This window comes from Naegleria lovaniensis (genome assembly GCF_003324165.1).
Source record: "Naegleria lovaniensis strain ATCC 30569 chromosome Unknown tig032, whole genome shotgun sequence".
NCBI lineage: Eukaryota > Heterolobosea > Eutetramitea > Acrasida > Naegleriidae > Naegleria > Naegleria lovaniensis.
In genome coordinates, this window is record NW_025407855.1 from 497 (window position 1) to 12,140 (window position 11,644).

General features: G+C 36.7%; 10 protein-coding genes across 10 annotated transcripts; 5 read left to right on the forward strand and 5 right to left on the reverse strand.

Annotated features, from left to right (window-relative positions):
• Positions 1–332: 332 nt before the first annotated feature.
• Positions 333–1,385, reverse strand: C9374_008304 (uncharacterized protein; the record flags this gene model as incomplete). The annotated part of the gene is made up of 1 exon (XM_044698366.1): positions 333–1,385. One exon carries the CDS (start codon positions 1,383–1,385, stop codon positions 333–335), a length of 1,053 nt encoding a protein of 350 aa, XP_044545679.1.
• A 388-nt stretch (positions 1,386–1,773) lies between these two features.
• On the reverse strand, positions 1,774–2,736 carry C9374_008305 (uncharacterized protein; the record flags this gene model as incomplete). The annotated part of the gene is made up of 1 exon (XM_044698367.1): positions 1,774–2,736. The coding sequence occupies one exon, from the start codon at positions 2,734–2,736 to the stop codon at positions 1,774–1,776; it is 963 nt and encodes a 320-aa protein (XP_044545680.1).
• Positions 2,737–3,168: 432 nt separating this feature from the next.
• C9374_008306 (uncharacterized protein) lies at positions 3,169–3,506 on the forward strand (the record flags this gene model as incomplete). The annotated part of the gene is made up of 2 exons (XM_044698368.1): positions 3,169–3,218; positions 3,308–3,506. 2 exons carry the CDS (start codon positions 3,169–3,171, stop codon positions 3,504–3,506), a joined length of 249 nt encoding a protein of 82 aa, XP_044545681.1.
• A 115-nt stretch (positions 3,507–3,621) lies between these two features.
• On the forward strand, positions 3,622–6,312 carry C9374_008307 (uncharacterized protein; the record flags this gene model as incomplete). Its single annotated transcript, XM_044698369.1, has 5 exons — positions 3,622–3,848; positions 3,924–3,991; positions 4,044–4,551; positions 4,616–5,249; positions 5,296–6,312. The coding sequence occupies 5 exons, from the start codon at positions 3,622–3,624 to the stop codon at positions 6,310–6,312; spliced, it is 2,454 nt and encodes an 817-aa protein (XP_044545682.1).
• Positions 6,313–6,412: 100 nt separating this feature from the next.
• C9374_008308 (uncharacterized protein) lies at positions 6,413–7,708 on the reverse strand (the record flags this gene model as incomplete). The annotated part of the gene is made up of 5 exons (XM_044698370.1): positions 6,413–6,732; positions 6,787–6,972; positions 7,012–7,202; positions 7,260–7,529; positions 7,689–7,708. The coding sequence occupies 5 exons, from the start codon at positions 7,706–7,708 to the stop codon at positions 6,413–6,415; spliced, it is 987 nt and encodes a 328-aa protein (XP_044545683.1).
• A 59-nt stretch (positions 7,709–7,767) lies between these two features.
• On the forward strand, positions 7,768–8,202 carry C9374_008309 (uncharacterized protein; the record flags this gene model as incomplete). Its single annotated transcript, XM_044698371.1, has 1 exon — positions 7,768–8,202. One exon carries the CDS (start codon positions 7,768–7,770, stop codon positions 8,200–8,202), a length of 435 nt encoding a protein of 144 aa, XP_044545684.1.
• Positions 8,203–8,289: 87 nt separating this feature from the next.
• On the reverse strand, positions 8,290–9,273 carry C9374_008310 (uncharacterized protein; the record flags this gene model as incomplete). The annotated part of the gene is made up of 1 exon (XM_044698373.1): positions 8,290–9,273. The coding sequence occupies one exon, from the start codon at positions 9,271–9,273 to the stop codon at positions 8,290–8,292; it is 984 nt and encodes a 327-aa protein (XP_044545685.1).
• Positions 9,274–9,479: 206 nt separating this feature from the next.
• On the forward strand, positions 9,480–9,842 carry C9374_008311 (uncharacterized protein; the record flags this gene model as incomplete). Its single annotated transcript, XM_044698374.1, has 2 exons — positions 9,480–9,641; positions 9,729–9,842. The coding sequence occupies 2 exons, from the start codon at positions 9,480–9,482 to the stop codon at positions 9,840–9,842; spliced, it is 276 nt and encodes a 91-aa protein (XP_044545686.1).
• Positions 9,843–10,258: 416 nt separating this feature from the next.
• C9374_008312 (uncharacterized protein) lies at positions 10,259–11,050 on the forward strand (the record flags this gene model as incomplete). Its single annotated transcript, XM_044698375.1, has 1 exon — positions 10,259–11,050. One exon carries the CDS (start codon positions 10,259–10,261, stop codon positions 11,048–11,050), a length of 792 nt encoding a protein of 263 aa, XP_044545687.1.
• A 142-nt stretch (positions 11,051–11,192) lies between these two features.
• On the reverse strand, positions 11,193–11,644 carry C9374_008313 (uncharacterized protein; the record flags this gene model as incomplete). Its single annotated transcript, XM_044698376.1, has 2 exons — positions 11,193–11,278; positions 11,369–11,498. Coding segments are annotated over 2 exons (216 nt in total), but the record flags the coding sequence as incomplete, so codon positions are not given.

Genomic DNA, 11,644 nt, shown 5'->3' on the forward strand with positions numbered 1-11,644 from the left:
CAATTTACTATTGTTCTACTATGCAAAAAAACTTGCTTGGAAAAAAGGGATTAGAAAACCACTTTAGAGAAAAAGTATGTGACTCTCTTCCCGGAATAGCACATAATGCCGTTGTGGATGTGCTTATGTTGTATGATTTGCTGTTGTCGAAGTTTGGGAACGATCAAGAAATTGTGAAGGCCATCGGAAAAGCAGAATGTACAACAATAGACGACTAGGAATTCCACTGATGGTTTGTTCAGTTCGATGAATTGTTTTCTCTGTTTCCTACTCTGGTTTGCGTGTTGTTTTGTTGAAGTGAAGAAACTTGCTGATGTGGTTGTGTTGATCACTCAGCTTCTGCCAGAACGTTTTGTTTGCTGTAGGCATTTTTTTTGGTTGGAGATGTTTATTTTCGTGATGACACTTGAGTTCGTCAACGTCGCCAAGAATGGTTGGGTATAGGCTGGTTGCCTACGCTTTGGCTCACCCTCCCTGGTAATGTTAGAACCGGTAGAAGAACCAAGTTGGTCATTCCTAGTTAAATGAAATAATTGATGCGAATTCATATCGTTCTCCGTGTTCATTATTGGCGTTTGAGGAACATCTTTCTTGAGTCTAATAATCTTGGTTGGGGTGTAGATATTGTCATGGTTGTAGTAATTGCTGTTATTGTGACCACTCTGAATGGTATTACCATTACCGTTCAGTTGAACGTTAAAGGCTTGATTGTTAAGAATTGGCATGGATTGATGGTGTTGATGTGATGATTTGTTGCGTGGTCCTGAATAGTATTCTTGAGGGAACGAGAAGCTCTGAGCTCGAGCCAAGTGCTGAGGTCCTTGACGTTTGGGGCTTACCGAATGGTCTCCTTGAAGAGAGGTGTTTGCTTTGGTCGGATTCATCATCATGTCGATGTTGTGCTGTTGTTGCTGATGTTGTTGTTGATGTTGTTGGCCACCAACTGCAGACGTGGAAATTGATGTTTGAACCATACATATGGTATTCCTTCTCTTGAGATTGCTTTCAGGATTTTGAGAGATGGACTTTTCATTGTAAAAGTGTTGAGCATGATTCAATTCGCTCTCTATTTCATCATCGCTATTGGGAGTTGGCTCTGATGAGGCTGTACTTGCTCCCTTACGCTTCTTGGTTTTGAAAAAGAAATAGTTGGATTGAAATTCACTATTACTCCTAAACTGCTTATTCACTTTCAACAACTTGTCGCCTTTGAATTGAGTCTTGAGCTTGACCTCATCTGTAAGATCAACAATTGCAAACTTGTTGGAGGAATTGTTGGCGTCAGTGAGAGAGGATGATCCTTGCAGAGGAAGAGGTGCTGTAGAGGTACTGTTGCTGTTGGCATGGACAGATGCTGTCGTTTGTTGTTGTGGTTGGTGGTGCATTTCTTTTGATGCTCTTGGTGTGTTGCACTGCATTTGTCTTGCTCCAAATGTGCACTGTATGATACCAGTCTTTCATCAAAATTCAACCCAAATCGTTTTGCACATTTCAGAGCACGTGAAATCAGACAAAAAAATTCAAAGTCCATTTTAGAACGAGGGCTCCCAAGTTTATGACAGAGCATGAAAATGTTGAAACGCTGTCGAGCATTTTACCAATAATATCTTCGGTCTGATCGAACAATGTAACATCATACCTACTGTGTAGAACGAAACATACCATGAATAGCACCATCCCATAAAATGGCCCTTGACTTCTAAATTCAAAAAAACGACGATTTGAACTATGTGTTATTTTGTCCTGAGGATGATGCATGACAGAATGGCCGCATTACTTTTTAGTATTCACATCAGTCATAGACATCGTATTGGCTTGTTCCTGTACTTTTGTCGGAAGACTCTCTGTCTCTTTTCTGTTATCAAAATCTTTTTCTTCCATTTTCTTTCTTATGGTTCTCATGTAGGACTGTTGAGTTCTGGGAGGAATGTACTCTTCGCCAACTCCTTTTTTGCCGTCATTTCCAACTCTTGTAATACCCTCTGAGGTCATTACTCGGTATCTGTTATTTTGAACTCCTCTGACTCGGGCATCTTCAATTTCTTTCATTCGAGCTGCTTTCGATTGTGCTCCACTTTTAATGAATGAGGAGAGGCCTTTAAATACCAGATAGATTGCAGCTGCATAAGCAACATAGGTCAACAGCTTGAATCCCAAAGCTATTGCTTTCACTGGTGTCATTCCATTCATCTTGATATCATAAGCATGAGCGAATATAAAAGGTGAATTTAAAAGTATTTTCTTAACAAATTCAGGTTGGTCCTTAAAATGGTTATTGATTTCATTTTCTCGGTATCTTTTCTCTTTTTCTAGTCTCTGCTCTTTTCTATGCTTATTCATTAATCCAATAAATGTTGTATGCTCTGAGTCAGTAAACCACGTTCTCTCTCCTCTTTTATATTTTTCTAATCGAGTTAAAAAGTCATCATCGTTGAATGGGAAAACGTCAAATGGGTTGTAGTGTGCTCCACTTCCGAAAGGATCTTTGCCCCAAAATCCTTTTGGATCCGAAGATCCTGTTCCTTGGAATGGTCCAGTATTTGGATCTTGTACGCTGCCTTTTTTAATTTGAGCATAGGCTGCGTTAATTTCAGCCATTTTGTCTTTGGCCTCTTCTGTTTTGTTTAAATCTGGATGATACTTTTTGCTAAGTTTGATATATGCCTTTCTGACCACGTCTTCACTTGCTCCAAATTCACATCCAAGAATTTCATAAGGATTTGTTGATGCCATCATGTTCGAAATGTTGGAGTGAAAATATCTTGTTGTGCTTCCAAAATTATGGAATAAATTATCGGAAGTAATTTGTGTGGATATCTTGTAATTTATCGCATGTTTTAATGAAAATGAAATCGTTGTTGGGTCCCGAGAAAAAGGCCGGGAGTTGTGTGAAATAAAGCGGCGACAACTCAAAGCAAACATTTTTTAGTTTTGGGTTTTAATCCGACGTAGGTCGATACTAATTCTTTTGTTCATCATTGCAAGCTAATGATGTTTCTTACAACATTTTCACAAATACGAAATGTGTGTCAACTCCATTCTCCGTCCTTATCCAACATTCTGTTGTTACAGGACATTTTGACCATCATTGTAAAATCAAGTACTCGGTTGACTAAAGTTTTTTAAAAAATTCGTTTGAAAAAAATACGCCAAAATTTATCCTCCACCATGCAAAACGACCAAGGACAACAAGTCGATTATTATCACCCAAGAAAGTGGTACGTATAAATTTCCGAACTTTTAGCAACGATTAACACAGATTTGAAACTATGTAATATTATGAAAATACGACGTTCGAATCATTTAGTACTGCCACAAAGAGCTTGATTACTGCCAAGGATCACGCTTCTGTCCAAATCACAATTGGATTGGTTGACGAAAATGGAGTCTACACTGGATCAAACACTTCAGTTTCATTGTGCGGTGAATTGAGAATGAAGGCTAAGTCTGACGGAGCAATGAACAGACTCATGCTCGAACAAAAGATCATGAAGGACATCCAATAAATTCTCTCATAAATATTTAATTCTAAATGCTGTCAGTGTTTCGTGTCAAATCTCATGAGTATCGCCACCTTCGAGCCATATTTGCACAATGAGACCTCTTTCAGCTCTTATAAAAATGTCTTCACCTGCTCTACCAAGAGAGGGTAGTTTGGTTAACGGGAATCCGTCATTCCACCCCAAATACCTGTCGGATCTTTGCAAGATAAATATTAGCAAAGACTACAATTTGCAAATTGTGAGCATTGTAATTTGCTTTCTAAGTATCATTAGTTCTGTGTTTGTGTTTCTTGGCGTGGTTCTGTATCGGAAAGAAACCAAATCACCTCGTTTGAATATTTTAGGGTGAGTAGTTCTGGGTGCAAGCAATTATTGTATGACCATGGATCGGAAATTAATTCATGAAATACCATTGTACAGTGTGATCAACATTTTTGGATTTATCTATTGTCTTTGCATAGAAGTGGAATCAATTATTATAACGTTGTGTATGTATTTGTATGGAAATATGAATGATTATTTTGTCAATTGCAATTACAGTGGGAAATGTCACATATATTTATCCTCTTTGTCAAATTCAAGCATTCATTGCGAATAGTTCATCGTTATGCTTAAACACGTTTTCGTTATGTTTGACATTTTTCCTTTTTTATACCGTTATTGTGAGCAACCAGTACAAAAAGCTAAAATCACTCTATCATCGATTATTAATTGGAATTTTGGTTGTTTGTGCTTTGATTTCAATTCCGTTTTTCGTTTTTATATTTCCCATACCTGTGCCTGGAACTAATAGATACGCTGAGCTCTATGGAAAATCTTCAAAACTCTGGTGTGATTTCGCAAATACTCCGTCACACTTAATCAACACCTCATCAACAAGTTTTCCTAGGACATTTGAGAAAAATTATTTAGGATACGATAGCATACCTTTGATCAACAATCCATTTTCTCTTTTAAGGAACTCAAGCTCTGATCCTGTCGAATCATATTGGGCTATTTTCTTTGAAATTGGCTTTTTTTATATTCCAAACACCTTGATCTTAATAATGTAAGTGTTATTAATACTCAACATGTGCGACACAAATCAAAATTATCCACATGTACTACATTAGTAATATTTTGCTCTTTGTTGTGATTATAGTGAAAATTAGGAAGAATTCAAAAATGTTGCAAAACCATCAACTAAGCATATCTGTGAACAACACTTCCATTAAGCCCTCAATATCAACCATATCCTTAGAAAATGCGACAGACTCTTCTCCATCTCTTCCGATACGAAATCCTATTCGATCCAAGATGAATTCAACAAGTCCCTCCAGCAAAAAGAGCTTACCATCTGGGTCAGTGGGAAATTTCGAATCAACATCATTCAATGAAAATCAAGATTATGAAAATCAAGAAATTGTAGATGAAAACAAACCTCTTCTCGCAGTCAAGAGAAAATTTTCAAGCAATGTTTCGCTGAATGCCCTCGGTAAAAAACAAAATTCCTCTACCTCTCTGCAAGCCATAGCTGTTCAAAATAATTTACAAAAAACAGCAACTATTCAGCCTATTCAGAGCTCTCAAACGTATAATTCATTTTCATTCTTGATGTTTGGAAATAACATCAAGTATTCAACATTAACACAAAGAGATATTGATGAGTATATTCAATTTTTACATTCTCAATCGAGAACAGCTCTTTATTATATCGCTGTATTGACAATTAATTGGATTGTTTGGATAGCATCTAGATTGTGTTGGGTAAGTTGGTGAACGAATATCAATATTAATCATTTCTTTTTTCCAGGAATTCATACAATGTCAATCTTCTGATAGTACCTCCATTGTTATTTTTGTGCTCTTGTCCATTGCAGAACAATGTAGTGGTCCAAGAATGAGTTCCATTCTGTTGAGTATAATATTTGGAATTTCAGAAGATACAGTCTCTCCTTCCAATCTAGCAGACATGTTACAAGACGTCACATGCTTGAGATATTTCACGACTTATTGTGCAGAAAGAGATAATCCAACCCAATCCAATGAAAATGACAGAGAAGTGAACATGGCAGAATATGATAACTTGGTATTCTTTTGGTTTGATATGTATCAACTAAAAGCTCTCATACTACAGAACGACAAGGAAGGGGAAGAAAGGAAAAAGCAAATTTCTGAAGCAGTATTGGAAATTTGTGACAAGTACTTCTCAGAAACATCCTTTCTCAAAATTAATTCTGACATTATCTCTAATCGAGACAAGAATCATATTAGAACATCAATAATGAGATATATCAAAGGGACTTCTCACAACGAAAATGATGATGACTACTCAGATAGCGAATATTCGGAAAATGGAGACGAAGACACCTCATCCACCATTTCTGAAGTGGTTGATAACAACTCAACCATTCCTAAGGAAGATTTGTTTTTGCTTAATCTATTGAAACATCCCTTAAAATCAACTCTTCGTAAGATGAACGAATTACTATTTGAATTTAAGACAAGCCCTGCCTTTGACGAATTGATTAACGTGCTGAGAATGAAAGCAGTTTCTCAGAGAAGAAGCTTGTTCAAAGATATTCTTTACAAACTTGGACGATTATTGTTGCAATGTTTGGGAATGTGTCAAGTTTGGTGTCCAAGTTCGCACGATCCAAATTCTATCAGCGGGTATGAATCTGTCACTGAAAATGAAAAGAATCACATGGATCATATGGATGTTCAAATTAAGGATTTATGGTCTTTGGATTATTCAAAAGACGTATTTGAGTACATCGATCGCGTCAAGAGTTTAAAGTTAGATAATCGAATATTGATGAAATTCTAAATTTTCAAGTGGCAGTTTTTACAAGACTCTTAAATGAGTGGAAGAGTATACAATCGCTGTTTGCTCAGCAAAAGTGGCACCCTCTGCACTCATTGACGACTTAGCAATTCAGTAACTCGTCAAAGTATGGATGCTTTAATGCGTCATGAGCACTAATTCTATGAGCTGGGTTGATAGTAAGCATTCGAGCCAGCAAGTCCAAACCAAGAGCATCTTTTTCGAAAGGTGTTCGAAGAAATTTTGAGGCAAGTAAATTGCCTTTCCACTTGGGAAAAGTGTTTCTATAGTTAGGAAGATTAACAATGCCACTATCCTCATTTGGCGTTCCTAAAAGTTGAAACACTTTAAATAAATGATCAATTTCAGAATCACTTGGAAATAGAGGAGTCAACGAAACAAGTTCTGCAAAGATACATCCGACTGAATGAGAGTTTCAGGGTCAGTTTGAAAGAGAATGGTCAAAATATTACTTACTTGACCACAGATCTACTGCAGTAGAATATTTGTTTGCTCCAAGCAGCAATTCAGGGCATCTATACCACAGAGTAATCACCTCTTTTGTTAGTGTTCGAACTGGAATGTTAAATTCGCGTGCTAATCCAAAGTCTGCTAATTTGACATTTCCTTCACTGTCGATTAGAATATTTTGTGGCTTGATATCTAGAGAGGATTATTAAAGCATTGCTCACCATTACATACCTCTATGAAGTACTCTATTTGAATGACAATAAGCCAAAGAATGAATCATTTGAAACATGTACTGTTTAACAGTAATGGGAGGAAAATATTGCTTTTTCTCTCGTTGCTTATCAATCACAGCTTTAAGGTCGCTATCCACAAACTCGAAAATCAAATTTAATTGATTCGAATCATGAACCACCTCATACAATCTGAATATTACAACAGCATACGGGTTAATCATGCGTTCCTGTTCTTGAACTACTTACTTGACAACATTAGGATGAGAAAGTTGTTTCAACAGCGCAATTTCTCGCAATGTTGTGGACGGAACTCCTTCCTCTTCTCTTTCAAGCCTAATTCTTTTGATGGCTACCATCTTTCCTGTGGTGATATCAATGGCTTTAAATACTACTCCATAGGTTCCTTCTCCCACCTTTTCAATGACCTTATATTTTGCCAACTTGTTGGAGAATGTAAACGTTTGTGGTGGCTGTTGAATGCTATCTCCGTTAACTGGATTTTGAATTGCTGTTCCGCTGATGATATTTCCACAAAATTGTTATTGATCCAAAGCACAAATCACACATTAATCCATGGTTTTTGAACACCAAATGTTTCAATGATAAAATCAAGATGAACATTTCAGTAATTTGCATCTTTTCATCATCACACCACGGTCGGAATGAAGTACTCACCCCACACTCACACGCTCCATTTTTATTTTCAATATTTGAAAAGCGGGTTTTTCTTGGGAGACTCACACAACACAGAAAAATGACAGAACAAGCACAAGAAGAACCAACCATCATCGAAGAAGAACAAGCACCCAACACTACTTCCGAAAAATCAAACGCTACAAGCTCATCTTCTCCGATAACGACATCTTCATCAGATTTAAAGAACAGTGGTTTGGTAATTCCAACCACCAAGAAATCAGCAGCATACGAGGAAAAGGAATTCATGTATCCGGAATTGACTGAGGAGGAGGCACCAAGTGATTTTTCTTCAATGTTATCTTTATTTTGTGGAGTTCTTGGACTCATGTTGAAGATGAAATATGTTTCTTGGCTTGGAGCATTATTTTGCATCAGTGGCCTGTATAATTTGAAGTACTCCGAGATGGATTTTAAGCAAACAGCTACAAGTGTAATGTTTTCAGTGATGGGATTGATCATGAATTATTTCGGACCTGCAGCTCATCAGCCATAACTTGATTACAACAAATTTTATTATTTAAATTATTATGAAGATTATTTTCCAATTTAATTAATTAAACTAATTTTGAACGGAGGATGTTTATTTTGCTCTACAAATCAACTGAATGAACTTTCTATTCATTGTCAAACCCTCACCTTTGTTTTCAACAACCTTATCTACATATTCGCAAGTAATTATCTCAAACTTGTCCTCATCAAAAAGAGATTTCAAAGAGTCAATAGAAAAGAAATAAACCAAAGTACCATCTCCACGAACAAAGCATTCCTCGCTTAGTTGTTTCGTGTAGACATCTTTTTCATTAAGATATCGGTAATGTGCCAAATCATTGACAGCATAATCTCGAAAGAATAAAATACCGTTTTGAGCTAACAGTTCATATATCTTTGTATTAATGATCCGCTTCATGTCCTCCAAAGAGCTGAGGGCGCTGAGTACAAAAATCATGCTTGAATAATTGATAGAGCGAGGTTTTGGAGGCAAGTGACGCTTTAAAAACTCGTCTTGAGGCATATTCTCTGCCATTTGTGGTGTTAAAACGGCTCCTTCTGCAGAAAGTAAATCATTAACAAAGAAATGAACATTTGGCGAATCTCTGTATTGCTCTCGCAAAATTTTAACAGCGTGCTCAGAGCAATCAAATCCATAAATTTCCATTTGACTCGTTGGATTAAACTGTGGATTCACTGAATGTAAATTGGCCAAAATACCATTAATCGTATTTCCACATCCACAACCTATTTCACAAAAATTAAATTGTTCATTTCTTTCAATCGCCTGTGTTAACTGGACATATTCCCGCAACATCCATTGCCTGTTTTTAAAGAATTTATCTTGATTAACTTTAAAGAATTTATCCCAATATTTAGCAATATTATTCACATAGTGATTACGGGCATATTCACTCATTCCTCCTCGCTCTCTGCTTCCTTTCCGGTGCAACATCCCTTTAGTGTACGGGAAATAGTTTTCTGTATCGGGTACAAATGGCAAATTTTGAATATCAAACCACACGTCATTATTCCAATTCACTCTGCGTCCGTTGTTGTTGGGAGATTGCAACATTTTTTTTAATATTATAGCATCCAACAAACGAAGAAGTTACGTTTACGAGTATCTGTTATTACTCTCGTTCACATGAAAACCAAGTAACTTGGTGATCATCATGATCCACAACTTTGGAGTTGTCGACAAGCAGCAAGTTTTTTGTAACTAGACCCAAAATATTTCTAAAATAGGCCCAAAAAAATTACAGCAACACAAACAAAAAAATGGCAGGCACAAAGATGCATTTTCACGGTGTTTCAAGAGACTTGTTGACCAAGTGGAAGAAACCAATCATTATTGGACTTGCAGCTGAAATCACTTTGATGTGGGGTATTTATGAAGCCTATTACTTCAACTACAACATGAACAAGAACAAGTATGCCAGCGTATGTATTTTTAACGGAATTTAATTTTTTTGATAATTCGTGATGATGTCAATTTGTGATGATTCAAATACAAAACAACAACAATAGTATTTGGAAAATAGACACAGAGGTTTGAAGCCACCATACGAAGTTGACTACAACACCTCCTCCGGATCAGTCTACAAGGTTGATTGGAAGAGCTTCAGAGAAGATGTTCAATAAATTCCTTCCTAGCAAATAAACACGGGTTACCCCAACACAATCTCTAGGGTTGTTTTGTATATTAAAAACGTTCATCATTTACTGGTCTCTATTGTCATTGGAGGGTGTTATCTTTTTTCCTTTCTTGGACGATTCCTCAATCGTCAATTATTGAGAGAAAAACAGCCCACGTTTACGCACCGTTAGTGTTGTGGCACGTGTGTGATTATTGAGGAAATTGAAGGAATCATTTTCGAAAACGAACATCTGCTTCCGAGAGCTCTTTGCGAAAACAACAGCGTGTTCAACTCCAGGAATGATTTCAGGTTCACTATTTCAAGTCCATGTTCTCCTTTCCCATCAACACTTTCAACAACCAAAAAAAACCGCACATACGCTTTCACTCTCTTCTTACATCTGCTACATTTGCAACAACAATGAGCTCATCCAACAACTCCTCATCAGATGATCAAACATCTCCTCCCTCCTTCTATGAAATTTCCGATGAACAACTTCAACAATGTGTTCGTAAAGCAATCATGAAAGTACTTCCTCAACTCATTGATGACGAGGACATTCTCGATCATGTTGTGAATGAATTGATCAATGACAATGTCAATATGCTCTCACAAAGTGGTGCCATTGATTTTGATGACGTTGCTGCTAGTGCCTATGATCATATTAAATCATCAGCTACCAAATTATCCTTTGCTGCTCTTTCCAACACAAAGGGCGAAAAGAAGCAACAAAGTCAAACGCTCATCATTAATATTCTTTCCGAACATTTAATTAATTATGACGTGAGTGACGATGATGAAGAAGAAATTTCTCAAATTTGTCACGAAATTCAAGAACATTTCCGAAATATTCGACTAGGTCAATATGCAGATTATGGTGTGAACATTGGTGATGCTGATGACGATGATGGTGCCTATGTAGAAGATGGTTGTTGTGTCATGTGTGAAAGAGAAATGAAACTCACTCGACACCATTTAATTCCTAGAACTTGTCACAAAAAGTATCTCAAGAGAGGTCAATACACCAAAGACCACTTGAATAAGTGTATTCTAATTTGTAGAGTATGTCATGATGCTGTTCACTCATTCATTTCACTGGATGATATGGCTGAACATTATCATACACTCGAAACAATTTTAAGTCATCCAAAGGTTCAACGATGGATTCCCTATGTTTCCAAGCAACGAACAGGAAAGAAGTTTAGATTCTAAGATGTTTTGTCATTAAGCACTTTTTCGCTCGAAGATACATTGCCAAAGAGCTTTACAAATAAAATTTGTTGACAACGACAGACTGTATTGAATGAATGTTATAACACCAATCATTTAGAATGCAAATCTACCATAATCATGATTAAACATAACCAGTCCATACGTCTCTGCCTATGCCGCATTCCTCTACTCCTCTTAAAATCCAAAAGAATCCATCAATTCCCCAAGCTATGATATGTTAGTTGTAGTTTTTGATCGTAGATAGTTAATTATTTAAACTCATGATGATTTCCATATAACATAACATTCAATACTTACATGGTCCCCATGAATTGGCACAAATCCAATAAGGTTTTCTACTTTCAGAGTCAACTCCCCAACCAACAATCTTAATGGCATGTCCTCCTACCAAACCTCCGCTCACATGGTGATAAACTCCTGATTTGTACTGAATAATCAGAAAACATAACGTCAATCCAGTATGGTTCCAAAATTTCACACAAATTTCGAAATGACAAACGTCACAAGAAGCAATTTAAGGTAACAACAATCTAGAAACATGTGAATAATAATACTCACAGACATAAAATCTCT